Consider the following 27,819-nt stretch of genomic DNA (forward strand, 5'->3'; position numbering starts at 1 on the left):
TTTTACAGTGTATTAGAAAAAACCCCGAAATGACATGTTCATAGGATTGGTTCAAGTCAACATATAGTTTTTCAGAAATAAACTTTCTATTCGGTCATTTCCATTGTGTAACACATAATGCATCAATATTTTAAAAATGAACCTTTTGTTTTGGTTTGGTTTTTTGTTTTTGTTAATGGAGAAAGTTGGTAGTTGTAGTTGGGTTTGTTTGTTTTTTTTTTTGTTTTTGTATATATGTAAAAAAAAAAAAAAAAAAAAAAATCATTTTCAATTGATTTCTCATATGATACAGTATTTTTATTGCTCAATTCCTGTGAAACTTCAAATAAACAAAGGTTGGGAAAAAAAAAAAGAAAAAAAAAAATCTTCGACAGCGTGTGCTTTGTTTTGGAACTATTGAGGCTTGACACGAACCACGTGATCACCGTAGTGACGTGACGCAACTCTCTCTCTCTCTCTCTCTGCTCCTCGGGTTAAACCCCACCCCCATCCCTATCCCCGCCTCCGCTGCCTCACGTGCCTCATGCGCGCCCCGTTCTCCCCGCCCCTCTCTGCGTGCGTACGTAACATGCGGCACATCCCTGCGCGCAAATGGAGCGCAGCCACTCAGCGCGCTGACCTGGATCGGATCGGACCGGATCGGAACGGGTCTGAGAGGAGCCCGTCACAGGTAAGTCAGCTGCGCGTGCTCCTCATCACACATCACACTCATTTATTCTGGGTTTGGCGGACGCGCGCACGGACACGCGCATCCGCCTCCATCCACACACGCGCAATTCAGCTCATTTCAGCCTTTCTGTCATTTCTGGTGTTAATTAAACCCAACTAGTGTCATCAGTGCGTAAAAATGTCAGAAACGTGACCATCCTCATCCTCCTCCTCATCTTCATCCTCCTCCTCCTCATCCTCCCACTCTCATGTGTCAGACCCAGACCTGTCACCAGACCCACTGATCCGGCTCCGGGCCACATGATCCGGCTTTTGTCCTCCCTGTCCTGGTCCTCAGTCATGGAGCCGGTACCGGGTGGAGGCCGTGGAGGATGGGGGAGGATGCAGGGGATGGAGCAACCGTGGAGCCGGAGCCCCACCGGCCTGTAGACCAGGAGCGCACCCGGAAAAGAGACGCGCAAAGCGGATACGGATCCAAGCTTGTACCGCTACATGGACCCGGAGGACGAAGGGTTCCGAAGATCACGACTGAAGAGAAACTGCACCAAGGCTCATGGTAAGACACTTCTACCGAGTTCTGCCGGAGGAAAACAGCGGATATGAGCTGCAGTCACATTTTTATGGGTTAAGGTCACCAGAAGATGCCTTTCAGACTTTAAAATATATAAATATATAGTAAAAAAACAAAAAACAAAACAAAACCTTGAGGTTTCCCACTTAACCCATACAGACCCAGCGCTACTTTTGTGACAGTTCCAAGATTAATTTTTCTCTCTATATAAGTGATTTATCACCATTTATTATAAAATTATCCTCTATATTTTGCATTTTTCACTGGAAATCATGTACTTTCCTGTATTTAATTTCCTATATTTGATTTAGACGTTCATAAAAACTCAGAATTCATTCAAAGGTTTTTATAAAGGTTAATGTCTCTATAAGCTGCCTTTCAGAACCCAAATGTACCAAAAAAAAAAACCTTGAGATTCTCCACTTAACCCATACAGACCCAGTGCTACTTTTGTGTCAGTTCCCAGATTAATTTCTCTCTATATAAGTGATTTATCACCATTTATTATAAAATGATCCTCTATATTTTGCATTTTTCACTGGAAATTGTACTTTCCTATATTTAATTTCTTATATTTGATTTAGATGTTCATTAAAACTCAGAATTCATTGAAAGGTTATTGTATCAAAACAGAAAAAATATAAGAACTAGAAAAGCACTCGGAGAGCGCAGACCCCCACCCCCACCCCATCACCACCAAAATGTAATCATTTCTTCCTTGTGCCAGTATCAACATTTCCTGAAAATGTCATGAAAATCCGTCCAGAGCTTTTTGAGTTATCTTGCTAACAAACAAACAAACAAACAAACAAACAAACAAACAAACAAACAAACAAACAAACAAACCCTGGCAAAAACATAACCTTCTTGGTGGAAATAAAAATACTGTGATAATAATGATAACCGTGATAATTTTGGTCACAATAACCGTGATATGAAGTTTTCATATGGTTACATCCCTGTTCACAAATCAAAATATCGATCCTTTTGATACTTCAGTCATTTGAGGTAGCGTAGATCAGAAACAGCTAAACTACTGCGAATTTGTCGAAATGATGCGCGATTTTTTTTTTGGAACTACTTCTTCTTCCGCCTGGGTAAGTGTGTACTGCGTCACGCTTCTCAGTCAGATAACTCTGACTCAGTCTGTGAAAAAACAAAAACAAAGGCAGAACAGAACAGGACTCGTGTGTGGAACTCTTTTAGCTCCAAACCGCCGAGTAGACGATTAATATGAAAGTCTTCATTTTTATAAGAGTTCTTATTAATTAAACAGTAATTACTCTCATGTCTTGTATTCTTTATAAAGTCATGATTTGAAATACACTACTTTTAAAAAAATGTTTTTCTGATATTAAGTATGTTTGTACAAAGTATCGGTATCGGACCGGTATCGTCGATATCAGCCTGAATTTTACTCGGTATCGGATCAGAAAAGAAATCCGTGGTATCGAACATGACTAATAATAACACAAAATGATGACACTACCGAAATGTAAATGTAAAAACTAAACACTCTCATAGACTATGTTTCCACCTCTGATGAAGACACTCACAATGATAGTGATGTCATCAGTGACATCATCAACCAGATGATTAAAGGGGCGGTTCCCCCAAAGTAACAAATGTGAGATGGAGACGCCATGAATCCATGTTTTGTCCTCTGTTCTGTCTCTGCATCTGCAGTTTTAGTCACGAAAACACAAAAAAAATCACACAAAAGCACTTAAACTGTTATAATTAGATATCACGTGTTATCGTATGGAGCTGCTGTTATTATGTTGGCTTTGGGAAACGGTTTTAGGGCCGCAGGGTCCAGTGAAGACCTGATTATTGTGATTATAACCTGTGTGATTTGGGATTTTAGTCGACTCGAGCAGATTATAGATGAAGTCAGGGATTCAAACCTGCACAAAATGCTAAAATTCATTGGTGCTGCATGTTTTCATCAGTATCTAGTTGTGTTCAGTGCTGCTGGTTCCCAATATTCACCAAAAAAACAGAGATTGTGTTGATTTTTGTCTATTTCTGCCATAAAATCACATAAAATCTCCATATATCTGCAGTTTTTGTGACTATCCAACTGCTCAGGCTGGAATTATTATTGTAATTTGACAAACTTGAAGCCAAGCTCAGGAAAATATATTAAATTAATGCAATTAATTTTGTAAAATTGCAAAATTGAGATTATTCTGGTGACTATTTGAAGTCTGTTCAGAATGCAGCCTGTTTTTCTCTTGTAAAATAGTAACTGTGAACGTGTCTCTTCGGTCACAGGTGGTGTATAATTTTAGCAAAGGTAGAATTTTTAAGTTCACGGAGCCAGAAAACATTTCATGAAAACTGTATAATTGTCCTTAATTATACTAGGAAAAAACCTAATTAGATTTTTACGGCACAAAAACACTGATTTTACGTCTGAAAAGTGTTAAACTTATTTAATTTTCTGTCTTATTACACCTGAACGCATCATGTTGTCACTCAAAAAACAAGCGCATGATTAAAGTTCAACTCTATTGGGATAAATATCATTGCATTGGTTAGTTTGGTTGAAAGTGTTTTCTTTGTTTCCAAAATGCCTCAGAGATGGTTCCGACTGTTTTTTTATATGTATTATTATTTTTTGCCTTCTTGAATTTGCATTTCTATATAATTTTGTGCAAAGAAGTCATTAGTAGCAATCAGGAAGCTTGTACCATTTCCATATTTGGAATGAAAATAAATAAATAAATAAATAAATAAATATTATAAGAAAATGAACAAAAATAAAAGCTAAATCCATATGTATGCTTTGGTTTTGCATCTTTTACTGCATTTTCCAGCTCCAGTGAACCTTGTGCTTCCTTCAGTTTCCACTTAAACCTCAGAATCGTCCTCTGACCTTTACTGTGATAATCCTCGATAACCCACTTCCTGTTTTACACAAACACCTCAGGCTTTTTTTTTTTTTTTTTTGCATCTTTTCCATATGTGAGCGTTTGTTAGACTGTAATGTGCCAAAGCAGTCACTGGAAGAACAGAACACCACTGGGTTCCATTCCATAACAACACATATAAACTATGTGGACAAAAGTATGTGGACACGTTGACTTCAGGTGTTTCTTTTCTAGCAGGGGTCTGGGATACACTGTAAAAAAAAATCTGTAATTTAACAGAATTTTTACCGTTTATTTTATAGATTTTTCCTGTATTTTTAAGATACAGGAAAATATTGATGAAATGACAAAAACAGACTGTGATTTTACATGTCAAATGTAAAATAACATGAAAAAACTGTAACTGTGAATAACCAGAAAATTTATATTTTTTTAAAGAATTTTTTTCTTTTTTCACAGAAAAATACAGTTATAATACATTTGCAAATGTATCGTAATTTCACAAATACTTCTTTTCTATTTGTGAGGTTAAACTGTTAATTTAAAGTTTAATAGTGTAAAAAAATAAATAAATAAAAATAATAAATAAATAAATAAATAAATAAAACGAGATAAAATTACTGAAAATTAACCATAACAGAAGTATTTGTTCTGTCAGTTGAACCAGACTTGTTTGTTAATTGACAAATATCTTGTGTAATTACAGGAGGTTTCACAACAAAACTGTTGAATAAAAGTATTTTTGTGAATGTATAACATGTATAAGCACTGATAAACTGTCCAAATACAGTTTTTATCAGTGGATTGGACAACTGAGTCTCACTGAAAATTATTTACATATATATTTATAGGTAATTTGATTGTTTTAATACATGAAAATATTCTTTATTAAACATTAAAAAGTAAAAAAAATAAAATAAAAATCTCATGTAAAGTTAGGGCAAAAAAATTTATTTTAATTATGGAAAATTACTGTATTTTTATGAGATGGTTATTTTCTGTTATTTAACAGTATTTTTTCGGCACCCCTGCTGCCGGAATAATAACGTTTTTGGTTGTTTTTTTTTACAGTGTACAAAACAATAATGACTGATGTCAGAATATAGTTTTATATTATGGGATAAATATCATTGCATTGCTTAGTTTGGTTTAAATTGTTATCTTTGCTTCCAAAATGGCTCATGGATGATTTTTTAAAACTAATTTCCCATTATATTTTAAGGAAATATTGATGTTTTTACCTCGACTCATGAACAGGATATCTTACAGTTATAGCCATGATGTGTCCCAATAGTTTTGTCTATATCGTTCATTTACTCAAAGCTAAAACGCTAGCTAACATTAGCTAGTTTAGCGCATCCTCGCTAGCAAAGAATGAAAAAAAAAGTCTGAAAACAATCTTATTAGTGCTTTTTTTTAATGATTAAAATGTTTTTTTTTTTTAACAATTTACAATATTTATTCTGTGACAAAATATACACTATATGGACAAAAGTATGTGGACATGTTGAATTCTATTAGGGTTAGAGTTAGTTTTGATAACATAACCTTTGAATTTACTCTGAGCTTTAATGAATATCAGCATGATCAGTGAATTAAATATAAGAAAATACATGATTTACACTGAAAAACTCCAAATAAAGAGGATAAAATTACAAAAAATGGGGATAAAACACTTAAGACAGGTTAAATATAGTAGAATTGGGAACTGCTGCTGAAGTAGTCCTGGGTCTTTATGAGTTAAATAAAGATATTAAAGAGAGAAACAAGGAATAATTTAATGTCAATCTAGTGAAAAATGTATAAATACTTCAATCATTTATCAAAGCCTTCCCGTCTGGAGCTAAAACTGTCCCAGAGGAAACACTGCAGTGAATAATGAAGGCGGCGAAAAGCCGTAAAACACTGATATTTGGTCTTTGATGCTGGTTTTTCCCTGTAAAACCGTGGGCAGTGAATGCACCGCGGCCTGCACTGGGATGTGTGCTGCTGTAGTTTTTCATCTGAACGGATCTGCGAAGGATTTAAATCAGTCACGCTGGGTCTAATAGATGGGTTTGTTCAGCCGAGCGAGAGCAGAGAGAGAGAGAGAGAGAGAGAGAGAGAGAGAGAGAGAGAGAGAAGAGAGAGAGACGAAGAGGAAGATGACGATGAAGATGAAGATGTGACAGCGTCTCCAAAATACAAAGCCTGAGAACACAGAGGAAAGGAGAGTTGACGCTGTCGTAAAGACGGAGACCACTTAGCTCCTGATCGGTGAATCTGAGGCCGGAGTTCTGCAGATATTCTGGGGGGGGGGTGGAGGGGGTCGGGGGGGTCAAGTCTTCACACTGAGGTTATAATAGTTTTGGATTTTTTATTGTAGTTTAGTTTTATTTAGTTTGGGGGGTGGGGTGGGGGGGGACATCAGGTCTTCACACTGAGGTTATAATAGAGGGTCTGCAGGTGATGTCAGCGCTGGTGGAAGTCACTGTGGCTCCGCCCACTGAGAGGAAGAAAGAGGAAGATGAGTGACAGCGATGGCTTCAGTACTGTCTAAACTGAAGAACAATATTTCAAAATCATCAAAAATGGGGCAGAGCTGTTGTGAGACTGATTGTCTTTTCAGGTTCTTAAAGCAGTGGGAGCTATCGTTTACAGACACTGAAAGACAAAGAACACAGAAGGACATGGATCCACAAATCCAGGAAACCAAACCCAGATCTGTGGGTCCTGTTTGGGGTCAGCTAACATTCACTGATGCTGTATTTTTGGGTCCAATCAGACCTGAAATGACCGATTGTTCTGGCTAACGGTCCTTCTTAGTGCAGCTCTTGGTTTCATGATCAGATCTTTCATGGTTTTTGTCTCATTTTGTGATTGTGAACCTTGTGCTCCTACATGATTAGTAAACTAACTGAAACTGAGGCTAACCTAGTTAGCTTACGGCCGACAGAACATAAGCTATTATCGTCTGTCGTCCGTTACAAAACTTTCAATCGTCTTTTTCTCCCAAACTCCAGTTCTGATTGACTTCAAACTTGGTATACAGCTTCTGTATGATGATGGCAACACAAGGGATTAAAATTATTTGGATCCAGATCTGATTCTGGATTTGGTGCGACTTTAATAATGTTCCCATTTTAACAGATAGGAAGTGGATGGATGCAATAAATCAGTATCAATGATATCAAGTGTGAATTGGAATTTTTTACAGATCTGATTGGAATATGAGCAAAACATGGACTATTTCTGTAATAGAATAAATACACAGAACTGGGGGAGAATAAATGGATCTGGACACATTTCCCAAAGCTTTTCATTTGGCCGGTAAGATACAGGGCCACTGGTCTGATTTTTATTCAAATACGGAGGAACTGGAGAATAAAACTATGACAGAGTATTAGGACCACAGAAGAAAAGAAAAACACTGGTCACTACCAGAATAAAGTCATAAAATATGGAGATAAAACCTGTAATTTTATGAGAATAAAGTCGAATACAAAAAGAATCACAATGTTATGAGAATAAAGTCGTAGTTATAAAAAAACTCAATTTAACAAAAATGTCATTCGATTATGAGATTAAAGTCGTCATATTCTGACAGTAAAACCATAATATTATCAGAATAATGTGTTCATTTAAACCAGGTGGTGTAAATCTGCTAATTTCCCAGAATCCAGTGGGGCCCTGCTGGTCCACAGCAGTAGTATCTGTGTTGGATAAAGGACTGGATCTGAACTAGACTCAGTAAATCTGCTCAGTCCCAGTAGATCATGTGTATATTCACTGGGGTCAGTCCACGCTGGACTGGAAATGACCTTTGGATCAGCTGGTTCTGGTCCTAGTTTTGGAGCCTTTGGATCAGCTGGTTCTGGTCCTAGTTTTGGACCCTTTGGATCAGCTGGTTCTGGGCCCTAGTTTTGGAGCCTTTGGATCAGCTGGTTCTGGTCCTAGTTTTGGAGCCTTTGGATCAGCTGGTTCTGGGCCCTAGTTTTGGAGCCTTTGGATCAGCTGGTTCTGGGCCCTAGTTTTGGAGCCTTTGGATCAGCTGGTTCTGGGCCCTAGTTTTGGAGCCTTTGGATCAGCTGGTTCTGGTCCTAGTTTTGGACCCTTTGGATCAGCTGGTTCTGGGCCCTAGTTTTGGATCCTTTGGATCAGCTGGTTCTGGTCCTAGTTTTGGACCCTGGTTGTCAGTCCTGATGAAACCATGTATATTAGTTTCAGGTCCAAATAGCGCTGACCCCCTCCCCCCTGGATCAGGTCTGGATCCTCCATGTGAGTCCACATGTCAGTGTTCATGGACCACTTGTTCTTTGGTAGCTCGTACAGATCCATGTCCAGTCCAACTGTCCTTCATTTAATTTCAGATTTCCCATGGTCCTTTGCTCTGGCTGTGTTTACTGCTATACTCCGTCATGTTGAGCAGGTTGGTTTAAGACAGTCTGACTGACTGAGAGGGGCGTGGCCTGGGGGGTGGGGGGCGTATGTGCAGACCCTCTATAGTTTTGGATTTTTCGTTCTAGTTTAGTTTTATTTAGTTTGACTTTTTTTCTCTGATTCAGTTAGTTTGAATTTGTTTTGACAGCAGGTTTGTTAGTTTTTATTTGTTTTCTTTTTTCTAAATGCATGTCTTATTTTAGAGCGGGGGGGTAGGAGCAGCATTATGGCCTGTCTTTGGGTCAGTTTTAGCTGTTGGCTTTTTGGTTGGATTCTGGATTTGGGGCTCTTCTGGGACACTTATGACTATGTTTTGGAAGTCCACATTTCTAGTTTTGGGTGGACGTTGGCCTTCTTTTGGCCTGTCTTTGGGTCAGTTTTGGATACTTTTTGGCTGGATTGTGTGGATTTGAGGCTTTTCTGGGACAATTATGGCTGTTTTGGAAGTCCCCAATTCCTTCTGGGTGAAAGTTGGCTCCCTAATGGTTTGAGTTTGGCTGGCCTAATTTGGGCCATTTAGGGCCCATACATCCACCCAGAACTATGACAAAATGGAAAACCAGTTTTGGGCCGAATTTGAGCCATAATGATTTTGCTATCTGGGTAGTTTTAGTTTAGTTTTAGTTTAGTTTTAGTTTAGTTTTAGTTTAGTTTTAGTTCAGTCGTGTCTTTTCTCTTCTTCTCTGTCGTCGTATTCAAATAAATCCCAGACAGGACTCTGCTGCTTTCTCCCAACTTTAGTCTCCATGTTTCCAGGTAGAGTTTGGACCAGAAGACGACTGGAAACCACAAGTGAACACAAGTGACGAACTGTTAAGTGTCGTATGGTGCCGCTAGCTAAAATTGCTTAAGCGAAATAAATCACTTTCATATCATTCCGACATTGACAAAGATGAAAATGAAGGGAATTTTATCCACAATTTTTATGTTTCAGTTTTGTAAACACACAGTACAGTTTCAGTTGTTTATTGTTTTTTTAATTTAATTGTAGTTTTTATTTATTTCAGTGAACAAAAAGGTTTTTTCAGTTCTAGTTTTCGTCATTTTGTTAGTTTTCGTTAACGGTAATAACCTCGGTCCAGTCCGGCTCACCAAAGGGTCTGATCTGGTCCTTGGAATGAATGTGTGAAATGCAAAACGTTAAGGGTTAATAAGAGGATGATGGCTGATTTTTGTCAGTTTATAGAAAGTAAAAACCAAAACAGTTGTCTAAATGTAAGGAATCTCAAGAAACGCAGCAAAAACAAATGTGTGGCTTTTCTCTGGTCTCAGGGAGGTGTTTCCTGTGAATTCCACAGATTCATGGACAATATGCGTCTGCTCCAGGTTTCTGCTGTTAAAGGTAGTTTTTCCTTCCACTGTCACCAGTCACCAGTGTTTGCTCCTGGAGGATTCTGTTGGGTTTCTGTAAATGGGCTTAGAGTCTGGTTTGGACCAACTCTATATATAAAGTGTCAGGAGGTAAGTTTTTTGTTGCGATCTGGCGCTATATAAAAAAAATTTGATTGATTGAGTGATTTAATTGGTTTTCCCCTGTAAGTCGCTTTGGAAAAAAGCGTCTGCCAAATGCATAAACATAAACATAAACATGATAAACGTGTGTTTGTTGCAGTTGTGTTTAATTCCAGGGCAGATGAATGCTGCTGCAGCGTCCATCAGAGGAAAGGCTCTTGTCTGAATGCATCGGTGTCTGAGGTCAGATTGTGTGGATGGTTGATCTGATTTCATGTTTCTGAGGCTGTGAAATCCCTGTTTCCATGTTTTACATGTTTAATGATGTGCACCGAGTTATTTTAAGACTGTGATGTCAGAGCAGTTCAGCAAGCACTACCACTACAGAGAGGAGGAGGAGGAGGAAGAGGAGGAGGAGGTAAAGGAGGAGGAGGAGGAAGAAGAGGAGGAGGAGGAGGAAGAGGAGAAGGAGGAGGAAGAAGAGGAGGAGGAGGAGGAGGAAGAGGAGAAGGAGGAGGAAGAGGAGGAGGAGGTGAAGGAGGAGGAGGAGGAAGAAGAGGAGGAGGAGGTGAAGGAGGAGGAGGAGGAAGAAGAGGAGGAGGAGGAGGAGGAGGAAGAGGAGAAGGAGGAGGTGAAGGAGGAGGAGGAGGAGGAAGAGGAGAAGGAGAAGGAGGAGGAAGAGGAGGAGGAGGAGGAAAAGGAGGAGGAGGAGGGGGAAGAAGAGGAGGAGGAAGAGGAGGAGGAAGAAGAGGAAGAGGAGGAGGAAGAAGAGGAGAAGGAGGAGGAAGAGGAGGAGGAGGAAGAAGAGGAGGAGGAAGAGGAGGAAGAGGAAGAAGAGGAAGAGGAGGAGGAAGAAGAGGAAGAGGAGGAGGAGGAGCAGGAGCACAGACTGAGGTCTGCTCCTCAGACTGTTTCCACTCTGGTGTTTGTCCAGAAGGTTCAGTCGTTCCTGTTTTCAGTCGTTCCTGTTTTCAGTCGTTCCTGTTTTCAGTCGTTCCTGTTTTCAGTCGTTCCTGTTTTCAGTCGTTCTTGTTTTCAGTCGTTCCTGTTTTCAGTCGTTCCTGTTTTCAGTCGTTCCTGTTTTCAGTCGTTCTTGTTTTCAGTCGTTCCTGTTTTCAGTCGTTCATACAGACCCTCATGTCCTGAACCAGTGCAGTTAGTTTTGAACAGATTCTTTATAGTTCTGTTAAATTGTCTTAAATATGTGCGTATCAGATGTGATACTGCAGGTAAATACGGTACTTTATACAAACACCCAATGTATCAAATGTGATACAAAAATATATCATAAACAAAATGACATGACAAAAGTTTGGATTTTGTTTAAAGGTCTGATAAATGTCTCAGCTCCAAAAATTCTCATTTTTATTACATCTGCCAGGAGGGACTGGGATCACTGTGTGTGTTTGTGTGTTTGTTTGTGTGTTTGTGTGTGTGTTTGTTTGTGTGTGTTTGTTTGTGTGTTTGTTTGTGTGTTTGTTTGTGTGTGTGTTTGTTTGTGTGTGTTTGTTTGTGTGTGTGTTTGTGTGTTTGTTTGTGTGTTTGTTTGTGTGTGTGTGTGTGTTTGTGTGTGTGTTTGTTTGTTTGTGTGTTTGTTTGTGTGTGTTTGTTTGTGTGTGTTTGTTTGTGTGTGTTTGTGTTTGTTTGTGTGTTTGTTTGTGTGTGTGTTTGTGTTTGTTTGTGTGTGTTTGTTAGCAGGATAACTAAAAAAGTTATGGATGGATTTTCATGAGAATTTCAGGAAGTGCTGATACTGGCACAAGGAAGAAATGATTAAATTTTGGTGGTGGTGGGGGGGGGCAGGTCTGTCCTGGTGGAGGTGGGGGGGGCAGGTCTGTCCTGGTGGAGGTGGTGGGGGGGGGCAGGTCTGTCCTGGTGGTGGTGGGGGGCAGGTCTGTCCTGGTGGGGGGGGGGGGCAGGTCTGTCCTGGTGGAGGTGGTGGGGGGGGGCAGGTCTGTCCTGGTGGGGGTGGGGGGGCAGGTCTGTCCTGGTGGAGGTGGGGGGGCGGGTCTGTCCTGGGGGTGGTGGGGGGGCAGGTCTATCCTGGTGGGGGGGGGGCAGGTCTGTCCTGGTGGAGGTGGGGGGGCAGGTCTATCCTGGTGGTGGGGGGGCAGGTCTGTCCTGGTGGTGGTGGGGGGGGCAGGTCTGTCCTGGTGGAGGTGGGGGGGCAGGTCTGTCCTGGTGGTGATGGGGGGGGGCAGGTCTGTCCTGGTGGTGGTGGGGGGGCAGGTCTGTCCTGGTGGTGGGGGGGGGGGCAGGTCTATCCTGGTGGTGGGGGGGCAGGTCTGTCCTGGTGGTGGTGGGGGGGGCAGGTCTGTCCTGGTGGAGGTGGGGGGGCAGGTCTGTCCTGGTGGAGGTGGTGGGGGGGCAGGTCTGTCCTGGTGGTGGGGGGGGGCAGGTCTGTCCTGGTGGAGGTCTGCTGCCTCTGGGCTCTTCTTCTGTTGCCCGTTCTTACTGGATCAAAGGCTGACTTCAGTCACTTGCTGGCAGATCTTCATGTGATCGACTTCCTTCCACAGTTGAACCCAGTTCCACGTCTGAACGCTCTGTGGGCGGGGCTTATTTCAACTGGAGGTCTGAGTGTAAAATGACCAGTGATCAGATGGTGTTGGCGAATACGTTAAAGGTCAATGTGGACGTCACACCAGACTCCAGAAGAACTGGGGTGACATACGACACTATTTGGTGCGATCACTTTCCTCACCTCATCTTGCTCAGCCTTGAACCTCCGTGTAACCCTTCCACTCTTTTTTCTTCATTCTTTCTTCACACATGCTGGTCTGTCCCTCCTCAGTTTGTTTGTTTGTTTTGTGTTTTCTCAGTCGACGTTACCGTCCACAAACAAACGCAGGTAAAGCAGTTCTTCTGTCTTTCTTGGTTAACTGGTAGATTTTAGGTCATTTTCATTTTGTTGCGTCTTTTACATCGTTGTAAACTTGTTTCTATCTCGTTGCGTTGTTTATTACGTGTTGTTTTTGTCGTGTTACGTCACGTTGGTTTTTGCGTCTTTTACTGTATTTTCATCTTTTTCATCTTGTAGGTTACTTTTGTCGTCTTATGTTGTTTTCGTTTTATTACGTTGCTTTAGTTTTCATCTTGTTGCAACTTTTCTGTCATTTTTGTTGCTCCGTCTTTTCTGTTGCTTTCATCTTTTTGCAGAATTTTCCATATTTTGCATTGTGTTGTATCTTTATTATTATTTTTATCGTGCTTTCATTTCATTTCCTGTTACAGACTTTTTGTCTTTTATGTTGTTTTATTCTTATATTTTCATCTTGTTGCAACTTGTTACTTTGTTTTTTTCATCTTGTTACATATTTTAATTATTTTGTGTCTTGTTGCATGTGTTTTTTGTTGTTTTGATCATGTTGCATGGTTTCCATCTGGTTTCTTTTGTCTGAATTGTCTTTTCCATCCAGTCGTTTGTTTCACACCTTGTATTTGTTGTTTTTTCTCATATTTCTGCGTCCTCTTCAGTATTGCGTCCATTCTTCTGCGCTCAGTCCTTCCAGTGGCTGGTCTCGGTGTCTGTTTCGGACTCTTGATGCCATGTCAGAACATTTCATTAATGCGCTCGTACCGGGGCATGCTGGGTAATTGTGCAGGGCTTCGGAAACAGGCAGCACATTCCAGCGTCCAGCAGCGATTCTCCAGGCTTCATGTGGTCATGGAGAGCGAAAAAAAAAAAAAAAAAAAAAAAAAAACAGTCTGAAGACGGCTGGGTTAATGTCCGACATACAGAACACTGACGAAGCAGGGTGGACGTGATGCGTTCAGGGTCACAGATGACCAGGTTTATTTAAGATACGAGAAAATAGGGCTGGTGGTAAAACAATAACGGTAACGATTAGGACGGAATTTTTCTGTTTATGATCATTTAATTACACTGATTATTACAGTAGGATTTTATATTTAGAAATAAAATCCTAATGTAATAATAAACTACGACTATCAGTGTTGTCCCTTTAGAACTGTTATCCTCGGATTATTAATGTCAGATGATTAGATTTTTTAATCAGATCAGATTAATTAATTAGATTAATCAGGAGGATGGATTCATCTGCATTAATGTATCAATTTTGACAGACCTAATGTGTGTATATTTACACACACACATACATATATACACACACACATATATGCATACATATATACACATACACATAAACATGTACACATACATATATACACTTACACACACACATACATATATATATATATATATATATATACACATACGCATATATACACATACATACACACACACATATATACATACACACATACTGTATATACACATACACACACATATATACATACATACAATCATATATACACATACATATATACATACATACAAACACACACACACATATATACATAGATACACACATACATATACACATATATACACATACACACACATATACATACATACATATATACACATACACACACATATATACATACACACGGGCGTGATTTGTCAAAAAACAGAGGGGGGGTGTTATGTTTTTTTTGTCTGTTATGTAGGTGGGGGTGTGGTCCATAACTAACGCTGGTGTGAAACTTCACATACGTTCAACGTCCAGCTCCAGGTTCTATTCCTCTATTATTCAGCAGATTTTACATGAAATTTTCACAACTTCTAACCTGTATCTACTGGACCCCCCCTCCCCAAATGCTGGGCCCCATTAATTTGTCATGTTTACCCCCCCCCCACCCCAGTGCATGGGGACGTTTGTGAATTCTGAGTCTGTTGACAGTTCAGTTCAGGTGAACGTTGGTGTCAGTGATGCAGGATACAGGTGGAAGAAAACTGACAACCTGATGGGATTTACATCGGTTGGTTGCCCCCCCCCCTCCCCCTCCCCCTCCCCCTCCCCCTCCCCCTGAGGATGAAATTCAGTGAGCAGAAGTAGGGATGTAAAAACCAGACCACACACACACATACACACTTATATATATGTACCTTTTCCAAACCTCCACCGAAAAAAAAAAAAAAACCCCACTGTAAATCTACATTTAACTGCAGAAAATGTACAATTATTGTCATTTCACTCATGATAGTGTTTGTTTCAGTGACTCTGGTTTGTACAGATTGTGTTTTATATGACTGGAAAATAAAAATATACCTGTCTGACATCATCCTTCATATTTTCGGGTCAGTTTCTCGGTCCAATCGAAGCTGTAATCCTTTTTGTTGCTGCTTTCATGGTTTTATTTTAAATTCTTGGTGTGTCCATGTGGCAGTGAATGCATCGTCTCTATAATCCGGTTCACATTTGAATACACCCTGCCCTGTGTGTGTTGTCTTCAACTTGAGTCCAAGCCAGAGAGGAGTTTCAGGGCAAACTTGTCCTTTATGAAAGCGAACAATGTAGGCAGAAAAATGTGCAAATCAGGAGTGAGTTGGTGGAGATCAGTACAGCACCATCTGGACAGTTTTGTAAGAACTTTGGCAACATTTAACCAGTTTTAAACCGTTTGTGTTGGTTTTTTTCATCTACTAAAAACTGTTTTTTTTTTTTTTTTAATGATGCACGCCTGTGGGTTCTTCAAATGCCTCTGGCTTTGCTCGTCGGTCTCATTCGTCAGCTCGTTCTCAGACATGTATCCCGACTTTCTGCAGGATCTGAAGCGTGTCCTGTCTTTCCCGCCGTATCCCGGGGATTACCTGCATCCGGTGGTTTACGCCTGCACCGCCGTCATGCTGCTCTGTCTGCTCGTGTCCATCATGACCTACATCGTCCATCACAGGTGAGAACCGCCGACCGTCTGGAACCAAACCTACGACCTGTTAGAAAGGATTATACTGTATGTACTACGGTATTCAGGAATTAATCCAACTGAAGCCGACACATGAACGTTAAAAAATGTATTAACAAAATTAAATTAAATGTAAAAATTAAATGTATTTACAAATGTATGTTAAAGATTCATCCTTCAAATAGTAACTCAGTCTGTTAATATAATCAACCTCAGCTGATAGTTTACATTATCGCTCTGTTAGCTTAGATCTGAAAAGTAACAATAAAAATAATCACTAGCACTAACGGAAATTAAACAAAAAAGCAACAATATTGGTGAGACTGAACAAAATATGGAATAACTTGAACAAGAATGAATCAAATAAGCAATAAAACAGCAAAAAAACTTTCCCAAAAATAACCAATAACACAAACGAATTAATGAATTACATGAATAAAACTGGCAAAATAACCAATCAAATTAACAAAATGATCAATAACACAAACAAAAATGAATCAAATTAAGACAATAAGTGGCACAGGACCAATCATATACTGTAAAAATCAACCAATAAGAGACCTCCACCAGATCATCTACCAAACAGGAATGTATTTTCATACATGTGTTGAAAACATCACAAAAACTGCTTTTTCTCGCTGGGTTAGAAACAGAGTTGGTTTGAACTATTAGTAAAGTTGCCTCCCCTACAATGACAATAGTACTCCTATGAATATTGTAATATTTACTGTGGTTGTAACTGAACGCTCCTCACTGTTCGCAGTGTGATCCGGATCAGCAGGAACGGGTGGCACATGCTCCTAAACTTCCTGTTCCACACTGGGCTGACGTTCGGCGTTTTCGCTGGAGGAATCAACCAGATCAACCTGCCTTTTGTTTGTCAGATTGTGAGTATTTTCACTCGTCAGAGCTGAGACTTGAACCCTTAAAGACACAAACATCCACCGCTGACCCAAAGCACCTGGTGGTCGAAAATATTTAATAACTGCTGATCCATTAATCTGATCAATACGTTGAAATAAACTGGTGTAAAATACAGTTCTTCATCTTTTCATGGTCATGAAAAGTTACGTTAGTTTTAGCTTTAAACGGTGGTGGTGGTGGTGGTGGTGGTGGGGGGGGGTTGTTGTAAAATAATAATCTAATAGCCTATAAATAATGACAACTTCAAAATTTTTCTGTTTGTTTTAGTACAAAAAATAACATTTCCCTTACAGACCCAAACATCCACAGATGACCTGAACCATCTACTGATCTAAACTGTTTCATAGCTGTTCATCCACTCATCCTGTCAGTACGTGTCAATATTTGGTGTAAAATAGGTCTTCGTCTTTTCATGGTCATCAGATATGACCCATATGGACGTTCAGAGGCGCCGTAGTTACCATGGAAACACTGTCATCTTCTACAACATTGAAGCATACAGTGTTAGGTGACCCGGAGATCTGAGCATACACTGACATGTGATCAAATGGCGTTGAATGACACGTGAAAGGATGAAAATACGTATATATAATGGATTAGATTTCTATAGTGCTTTACTATGAACGCATACTCAAAGTGCGTACAGATGATCTATTATTCATTCGCTCTCACATCCTCCCTCTAGTGGTGGTAAACTACATCTGTATCCACAGCTGTCCTGGGGGGGGCGCAGACTGACAGAAGTGTGGTTGAATATCCACGCCTACCTCCGACCACCAGCGAACATTCACACACATTCATCCACCAGTGTGAGCAGCAGCACTGGAGGCAAGGAGGGGGAAGGACACACCAGCACATGGACAGAGAGGGATTTGAACCGCCAACCCTTCGGTTATTTGACGACCCACTCTACCATCTGAGCCATGGCCGCCCCAAACATCTAGGACGGCAAATACCATAAGAACTGGTGTGACACACAATGTGATTTAATGAGATCAGCCTCAGAAAACCCTGAATTAAAAATGTGGAAAACACGAAATTAAAATAATTCTTCTCATTGGCACTAAATCCACCCTATCTAAAATAAACAACTTTTCCATTCATATTGACAGTTCCCCAGTTCCTCCCTCCCCCCAGGTTAAAAGTCTGGGTGTCATCCTTGATAACACACTCTCATTCCAATCTCATATTAATAACATCACCTGTTTAGCCTAATTCCACCTACACAATATCTCCCGTCTCCGTCCATCCCTCTCCCCCAACACTACTGCAGTTCTGCTCCGTCGCCTGGTCACAACCCACCTAGATCACTGCAACGCCCTTTTATTTGGTTTACCGGACAAACCTCTTCACAAACTGCAACTGGTTCAAAACTTTGCCGTACGTATCATCACCAGAACCCCTTCCATGAGTCACATGACACCTGTCCTGCAACAGCTCCACTGGCTTCCATCATATATAAAATTCTACTTCTTACCTTCAAGCCCATAAACCACCTGGACCCTCAGGACCTCAGGAACCTCCTCCACATAAACATTCCCACCCGCAGTCTCAGGTCATCTTCATCTGTCCAGCTCACCCTCCCACCTGCCCGCTTGACCACCATGGGGTCCAGAGCTTTCAGCCGCTCAGCCCCCCCGCCTCTGGAATGCCCCCCCCAGAACACATAAAAACTCTGACTATTACCACCTTCAAATCCCAGCGTAAGACTTATTTATTCAGACAGGCCGACTCTATTCCATAATTTCACTTTTATCTACTGCCATTTTATGTACCTATGTGTTTTATATATAATATGTGTAATTTTAATTGTGTTATATTTATTTTTAACAACTTTGTACGGTGACCTTGAGTGTCCTGAAAGGCGCCTGTAAATAAAATGGATTATTATTATTATTACTAAAGATCGTCATTAGATACAGGAGTGGTTCCAGCCTTTTTCGGCTCCTGACCACATTTTAACATCACAAATTTCTTGGGGCCCCAGACATTCAAAACAGAGACATTTTTCTCTCAGACGTGTCTTAGCGGGTCCAGGCGGGCGAAGAAATCTTTCCATCATTCTCTGTTCGGTCCAGTTTTCTGACTGCGACTGTTCAGGCAGGTTGAGGTATAGTAACGCATGTGGTCACATGATCAGGTCAATCTAGATATCCTGCATTTTATTTGAACTTTATTTTTATTAGGAAAAGTGTGGTGTTTTTTTTATAATGACATATACAGGGTGGGGAAGCAAAATTTACAATGAACATTTAGTTGTTTTTTCTCAGCAGGCACTACGTCAGTTGTTTTGAACCCAAACATATACTGATGTCATAATCATACCTAACACTATTATCCATACCTTTTCACAAACTTTTGCCTATATGAGTAATCAGGAAAGCAAACGTCAAAGAGTGTGTGATTTGCTGAATGCACTCGTCACACCAAAGGAGATTTCAAAAATAGTTGGAGTGTCCATAAAGACTGTTTATAATGGAAAGAAGAGAATGACTATGAGCAAAACTATTATGAGAAAGTCTGGAAGATACTATTAAAGAAGAATGGGAGAAGCTGTCACCACAATATTTGAGGAACACTTGCACAAGTTTCAGGAAGCGTGTGAAGGCAGTTATTGAGAAAGAAGGAGGACACATAGAATAAAAACATTTTCTATTATGGACATTTTCTTGTGGCAAATAAATTCTCATGACTTTCAATAAACTAATTGGTCATACACTGTCTTTCAACCCCTGCCTCAAAATATTGTACATTTTGCTTCCCCACCCTGTATATTGAATCATTAAAAGATATTTTTTGTTCTTAATTTTTAAAAAAACATTCTATCAATTACTAGAATTCCAGGCGACTCCACGGTTGAAAACCACTGATCCAGTGTGTGTTTAGTCCATTCTGCTCGGTTTCATTACAGGGACACTAATGGTAATGTAGCCGATGACAGTGAGTTTTATGATGCACAAACAGTTACTAGAAATATGCTAATGGTTTTAATCCAAAGTGAAAGCGCTGCAGGACAGAGCGCATCCACAGCTCCATCCGACCTCAACGTTTCCACAGTTACTGATTTCCACCCGATAAGCGTCCGCCTGCGTGACGTCCCACGGTTCAGTGGACGTCACCCACTCCTGACTCCTGTCCAGTCCACTTCATGTCTGCGTTGGTTTATTAGCACATTAGCTCTGTATTTAATATAACATTAGCATGGTTCAGTTAGCGACACGATGCGAAAATAATGAAGCAAAACATATGTGATAAGTTTAGAGACCAGGCCCCGATGAGACAAATGTGTAAGGACTAAATAAATAAACAATAGGATTGATCAAAAACAGATATTTTTATCTCCACAGACTGACTTCACATGACTGGATGTCTGATCCGACTGATGTGAAAATGAAAACGTTTGGAGGATGAAGAGGAGGTGATTTAGTTATAGTTGATGAAATAATCACTAAAAAAGGAAGAGAATTTCTTTAAAAGATTTAAATGAAAAAAAAATTACCCACTAAGTGGCAAAAAATGAACAAAATATTGAACAACATGAACAAAACTGACCAAAATAACTGACAGAATTAACAAAACATTAAAATGGATCCAGTAATGAATGAAAATTTAAAACCGAATATAATCATGAACTAAAATGAACTAAAAAATTCAACAAAATAATCAACAAAAAAAAAATAAAAAATGGTGGAGAGCTGTTCGCTGTACTCACACGTTGAACACCTGGTCGCCATAGTTACATGTTGAACACCTGGTCACCGTAGAAACATGCTGAACATCTATTTGCTGTACTCACACGATGAAGACCTGGTTGCTATAGTTACATGATGAACACCTGGTTGTTATAGAGATGTGTTGAACACCTGGTCACCGTAGTTACATGTTGAACAGCTGGTTGCTGTAGTAACCTGCTGTCCACCTGAGCTGAACGGTTGCCTCTGTTGTGTTTTCCAGGTGGGCATCGTGCTCCACTACGCGTCTCTGTCCACCATGTTGTGGTTGATGTTTACGGCCAGAAACATCTGTAAAGACGTGTCCAAAGACCCTCTGAGGACCAAGGAGCGCAAGGGCCCGGCCCAGACCCGGTCCAAACCCACCATCCTCAGGTAGGTGGACTCCAGTCCCAGACCCGGTCCAAACCCACCATCCTCAGGTAGGTGGACCCCAGTCCCAGACCCGGTCCAAACCCACCATCCTCAGGTAGGTGGACCCCAGTCCCAGACCCGGTCCAAACCCACCATCCTCAGGTAGGTGGACCCCAGTCCCAGACCCGGTCCAAACCCACCATCCTCAGGTAGGTGGACTCCAGTCCCAGACCCGGTCCAAACCCACCATCCTCAGGTAGGTGGACCCCAGTCCCAGACCCGGTCCAAACCCACCATCCTCAGGTAGGTGGACTCCAGTCTGCGCTTACACAACATGCTCCACAAGGTGGAGACGGAGCCCTTCAATAATTAATCCACTGCACGTAAATAAATCATAACTTCTTCGCTGAATTTTGTCAACAAGCAGTATCCTACCGTACAAGAACATCATCTGAGGTGGAGCTGTTGACCAGTCAGCTCCAAAGGTTTTAAAGGAGTCACCTGGTGACAAGACCAGACCGACGTGGACGGGTGTTAGACATAAACATGGGCTATAAACAGGGATGGGAATCGAAAACTGGTTCTTTTTGAGAACCGGATCCCAGTAGCTCGATTCCTTGGAATCGTTTGCCTGCTTAACGATTCCGTTTCTCGATTCTGCCTTCGTTGCACATCCGCGATGACATCACGTATACACTGCATTGTTTTGGTCAGAATGTAGACAACATGGTGTTGATGCAGAAACAGTCCACACAGACCACACCAGGTCCACATAGACCACACCAGGTCCACACAGACCACACAGACCACACCAGGTCCAAACAGACCACACCAGGTCCAAACAGACCACACCAGGTCCACACAGACCACACCAGGTCCACACAGACCACACCAGGTCTAAACAGACCACACCAGGTCCAGACAGACCACACAGACCACACCAGGTCCACACAGACCACACCAGGTCCACACAGACCACACCAGGTCCAAACAGACCACACCAGGTCCAGACAGACCACACAGACCACACCAGGTCTAAACAGACCACACAGACCACACCAGGTCCACACAGACCACACCAGGTCCAAACAGACCACACCAGGTCCAGACAGACCACACAGACCACACCAGGTCTAAACAGACCACACAGACCACACCAGGTCCACACAGACCACACCAGGTCCAAACAGACCACACCAGGTCCAAACAGACCACACCAGGTCCACATAGACCACACCAGGTCCAAACAGACCACACCAGGTCCACACAGACCACACCAGGTCCAGACAGACCACACCAGGTCCAGACAGACCACACCAGGTCCACATAGACCACACCAGGTCCACACAGACCACACCAGGTCCACATAGACCACACCAGGTCCAAACAGACCACACCAGGTCCAGACAGACCACACCAGGTCCAGACAGACCACACCAGGTCCACATAGACCACACCAGGTCCAGACAGACCACACCAGGTCCAGACAGACCACACCAGGTCTAAACAGACCACACCAGGTCTAAACAGACCACACCAGGTCTAAACAGACCACACCAGGTCCACATAGACCACACCAGGTCCAGACAGACCACACCAGGTCCAGACAGACCACACAGACCACACCAGGTCCACACAGACCACACCAGGTCCAAACAGACCACACCAGGTCCAAACAGACCACACCAGGTCCACATAGACCACACCAGGTCCAAACAGACCACACCAGGTCCACATAGACCACACCAGGTCCAGACAGACCACACCAGGTCCAGACAGACCACACAGACCACACCAGGTCCACACAGACCACACCAGGTCCAAACAGACCACACCAGGTCCAAACAGACCACACCAGGTCCACATAGACCACACCAGGTCCAGACAGACCACACAGACCACACCAGGTCCAAACAGACCACACCAGGTCCAGACAGACCACACCAGGTCTAAACAGACCACACCAGGTCTAAACAGACCACACCAGGTCCAAACAGACCACACCAGGTCCAAACAGACCACACCAGGTCCACATAGACCACACCAGGTCCAAACAGACCACACCAGGTCCACACAGACCACACCAGGTCCAAACAGACCACACCAGGTCCAAACAGACCACACCAGGTCCACATAGACCACACCAGGTCCACATAGACCACACCAGGTCCAGACAGACCACACCAGGTCCAAACAGACCACACCAGGTCCACACAGACCACACCAGGTCCACACAGACCACACCAGGTCCACACAGACCACACCAGGTCCACATAGACCACACCAGGTCCAAACAGACCACACCAGGTCCACATAGACCACACCAGGTCCAAACAGACCACACCAGGTCCAGACAGACCACACAGACCACACCAGGTCCAAACAGACCACACCAGGTCCAGACAGACCACACCAGGTCCAAACAGACCACACCAGGTCCAGACAGACCACACAGACCACACCAGGTCTAAACAGACCACACAGACCACACCAGGTCCACACAGACCACACCAGGTCCAGACAGACCACACCAGGTCCAAACAGACCACACCAGGTCCAAACAGACCACACCAGGTCCAAACAGACCACACCAGGTCCAGACAGACCACACCAGGTCCAGACAGACCACACCAGGTCCAGCTGAACTCTGTCAAAGCTTCCATTTCTTCTAAAGGTGGAATCCCTCCAGTCTGTTCAAACATTCGTCCACATGTGACTCATTTACAGGAATGTCACATATTTGATTCGATGCTTAGCGTTGCTTGTGAATCTAGCGGCACAGTGAACACCAGACCGTTATCCGGGCCGGTTCTGGTTTGGGCAACACATGTCCTGCCTCCTCAAATAAAAGTGTCCAAAGGTAGGGGAAAGGAAATGAGGTGCACAACAACAGGAGACAGAGGAATTAGTAAAGTGTCTTAAGTACAGTGACCCCCCCCACCACCACCACCATCTGTTCGTATTATTTGTACATACTGTATATGTTCTATTTTCTGTGCAGATGGAAATATAAAAGACAGTTAATGTAAACACACCCGTTTGTACTCTTTTATTCCCTCACCCAGTGAGAATCGATAAGGAATCGGATCGATAAGCAAAATCAATAATGGAATCGGAGTTGTTATATTCTTATTTATAGTCATACTTCTACATATGTGCTCCAATACAAATATCACAAACATCCAATTTTTGTTGAATTTTTCATTCTTTTTTTGTCTTTCTTTGCAGGTTCTACATCGTTAGTGATGGAATCCCTCTCATTATCGTTGGCGTCACTGCAGCCTTTGGTCTGGATAACTACGGCAGCAGGGACGACGCTTTGTAGTGAGTACACGTTTATTCGCAAAGTTTGATTTTGTAAGTTATTTTCATCCAACATGACATCATGAATTGCGTACAGATAACACACCGCTTTTAACTGGAGTGTTATATGTACACATTATAAGCTTTCCGTGTGTATGTTCACACACGATTAGCATGATTAGCGGTTAGCAGTTACAGATATGTAAACCGGAGATCTTGGTGTACATTGACACGCGATCAAATGGCGTTGAATAACACGCAAAAGGATGAAAATGCGAACATATACCACGCCAAATACAATACGAACTGGCGTGACATACAATGTGATTTCATGACATCAGTCTGTTTCATCAAAATCTTGGATCTTGGTCCAATTTTACTGCAGGATTTTAACGTATAATCCTGATAAAATAGGGTTAAAAATGGTTGGCCTCCTTCTGAAACATTTTTGGGGCACGTCAACAGTTTTATTTGACGTTTAAAGTGGAAAATCTCGCCTTTCCCACATTGTGAATCTAACCTGTTATGAAGCTTTTTAATCCAACCTTGAACTTCAGTATTTTTTCTGAACTTTTACTCTTAAATCCAGAGAGAAATATTCCAGACCAAAAGTGTTTTTAGTCATAACATTAAATCCTGTTTTACAGACATTACAGTTTCAGATCCTGTTCAAATGTTCATATTCTATTCGTTCAGAACTAACATCAGAACATTATTTTAGTTCAATCCCAAGAAAGGAACCAACATTATTTAATAAGTGTTCAATAATAATAAATAGAATATAAACAAAAAAAAACAAAACGGAACCTCCATAAAATCTACATTTGAATAAACACCTGAATATCTTGATACAGTATGTTTTAATATCGATGCAGTATTGTGAAATGAAATATCATGATATACTGCAGAAGCGATATTTTCTTACACCCTTATAAATCACTTCAGAAAAAAGTTAAAAATAGAGAAAAAATAATTTAGGAACTGCCATAAGTAGTCCTGGGTCTTTATGGGTTCATGTTTTGGCTTCAGAAAAGTCAAATATATGATGTGTTTTAGCATCTGCTGCCTAGTAACGGTCGCTATAGCAGCTGTTTGTGGGAGGGGCTTAATCTAGGCGTCAGGTGATCTTTTTCCTGTGTTTCTGTTGGGCTGTTTGTTTTTTTCTCTGTTGACGCTCTCATGTTTCATCTCCTGCAGCTGCTGGATGGCGTGGGAGCCCAGCCTGGGGGGTTTCTACGCCCCCATGTCCCTCCTGGTCTTAGTCATGTCCGTGTACTTCCTGTGCACGTACATCCAGCTCAAACGCCACCCGGAGCGTAAGTACGAGCTGCGAGTGCTGAGCGAGGAGCAGCAGCAGTTGTCCTCCGGCGACTCCCATCACCCCGGCCACGCCGACGGAGGAGGAGCCGCCGGAGCCGCCGGCGACTCGCTGCCGTTCGCCACGGGCATATCTGTGTTGGCCAACGAGCACTCGTTTAAGTCCCAGCTCCGGGCCACGGCGTTCACCCTGTTCCTGTTCCTGTCCACGTGGGCGCTGGGGGCGCTGGCGGTGTCGCTGGGCCACTTCCTGGACATGATCTTCAGCTGCTTGTACGGGGCGTTTTGCGTCACGCTAGGACTCTTCCTCCTCATTCAACACTGCGCCAAACGCGACGACGTCTGGCATCGCTGGTGGGCCTGTTGTCCGTCCAAGTCCAAGACGGAGGACGGGAACGCCGCGGCTCAGAGACAGGACGTCCATCAGCCTCACTGCCGCCTCAACTCACCGTGTTCGGGAAAACAGCCGCTCCTGTCGCCGCACCTCCTCCAGACCTCCTACCACAAGATGACTCCGCCTTCCCAGAGCCCCACGCCCAATCACACGGGTCCGTGTTGCGTGGCGGTGATGAGTCCCGTCATCGCGGCCCCTTTGTCGCCTCACGCCGACCCGGTGTCGTCGCCGCGTCCTCAGTCTCTTCCCGATGAGCTCCCTCGTCCCGTCCTGCCTCTCCAGAGCTGCCTTACGGACAGAACCAAGTCCCGCTCCTTCAACCGGCCTCGGCCCTGCCTCCAGGACTACCGCGCCCACATGACCTCCACCAGCATGGACGGGAGCGTCCACAGTTCCCACCTGGAGGGCTCGCCGCTGACCTCCAACAGCCCCCACCCTGACCTCCAGCTGCCCTGCCCCAGCCCCCTGTTGGACAAACAGCTGGCGTCCTGCAACAGCCTCCAGCGCCAGACCTCCTGCCACAGCGTGCAGGACTCAATGACTTCCTGCCACAGCCACGCCCACAATATGCACGACAGCATCACTTCCTGTCACAGCCTCCTCCTCCCTTCCCACGGGATGCACCCCTGCCAGTGGCACGTCTACAGCTCGGTGGACCACGCCTGCTGCGACAAACCGGACCCGTACGCCGCGCAGTACCAGCAGGACTCGGACATGTACAGCGTCACGTCAAAGACGGCCGACAAAGACAGGGACTCGGAGGCGGAGTCTAAAGGGTTTCCCAGGAACACTCTGCCTCGGCAACACGCCACCATGAGCCGCCGCGCCGCCATCGGCCGGAACCGGAGCTTGCAGGAGGACGGCTTGTTCGGCTCGGACGCCACGGGAAACATCCGGACTGGACCGTGGAAAAACGAAACCACTGTATAGTTTGAATATCCTTCAACCTGCCCGACCCACGACCGGTCCAGTCACTGATTCACCCTGTAAGTGTTTGGGCCTCCACGCCTTCGGTTCGACCTGAAAACATACGTTCAGACCTCGTAGACGTTGAACCGGGTTCGTTAAAACTACTGTATTTATGTGGAAACGATTCACGTCCACACCAGCGCTGATGTTACAACACTCTTCACTTTTTCAGTTTAACCCTGTAAAGCCTGAACCACTGAATCATTGACAGAAAATTCCAGTTCTTTGAAATTGGAGCCTTTATTTTTTTCAAATATCAGTTTCAATTTTGTATCATATTTGATACATTGGGTCTTAATTCTCAAATATTATTATTTTTGAACAAACAAAAACAGAATATAACACAAACATGTCTAACAAATTGTTAATTCCTTTTCTAAATGGTCCCAGTTCTTCCTCCTTCCTCATTAATGTCAGTCTTGTAGTGTCACTGGAAAAGCCTCTGGTGAATGAACTCCTCCCCCTGGTGGATTATCTGTGTATTGCATGTATCTAATTGTATACATCAGGTTTTTCAAGAACAAAAATATCACACTGATCATGTAGAGGGCTTCAAAACTCATGTATCAGATATGATACGTTTGGCGTTACAGGGTTAACAGGCAACAAACAGTATCATTAATCCATTTCCTACAAACAGAATAATATAAATACATTAGCTAAACGTACCATCTTAGAACCAGGGCTGCACAAGTAATCCAATTACAATCATAACATCAGCCTGTGTGGTTTTATATTTACAAAAAAACTGTAATTTAAAGGTCAGATTCAGGAGGATTCACACTGGTCTAACAGTAGAAATCTGTATTTTATGATGATATTGTGGATTTAGTGTCACCGATACAAGCTTTTCTATTTTTTTTATGCTATTTTAAGTTATTATAAGGTTGACTTAATGGAATTTATTGCTTTATTAGAAAAGAAAAGAGCTCATAAATCAACAGAAATATAAAAAAATTGAGCTAAAGTTTTAGCCAAAAGAGCTAATTATCATCTACTGTCCCTGGTTTAACTGAACAGAGACAATCTAGAAAAGAAAGAAAACATCACAAATAATACAAATTATTAATA

The 27,819-nt window shown here is 42.5% G+C and overlaps 1 protein-coding gene across 1 annotated transcript; it reads left to right on the top strand.

Moving 5' to 3' along the window:
* The first annotated feature begins 618 nt into the window (after positions 1–618).
* Positions 619–27,819, top strand: LOC115439276 (adhesion G protein-coupled receptor A1-like). The gene is made up of 8 exons (XM_030163095.1): positions 619–670; positions 933–1,225; positions 15,620–15,747; positions 16,520–16,643; positions 20,635–20,786; positions 23,994–24,089; positions 25,266–26,919; positions 27,342–27,819. Exons 2-7 carry the CDS (start codon positions 1,223–1,225, stop codon positions 26,707–26,709), a joined length of 1,947 nt encoding a protein of 648 aa, XP_030018955.1. The 5' UTR covers positions 619–670; positions 933–1,222; the 3' UTR covers positions 26,710–26,919; positions 27,342–27,819.

This window comes from Sphaeramia orbicularis, chromosome 19 (assembly GCF_902148855.1).
Source record: "Sphaeramia orbicularis chromosome 19, fSphaOr1.1, whole genome shotgun sequence".
NCBI lineage: Eukaryota > Metazoa > Chordata > Actinopteri > Kurtiformes > Apogonidae > Sphaeramia > Sphaeramia orbicularis.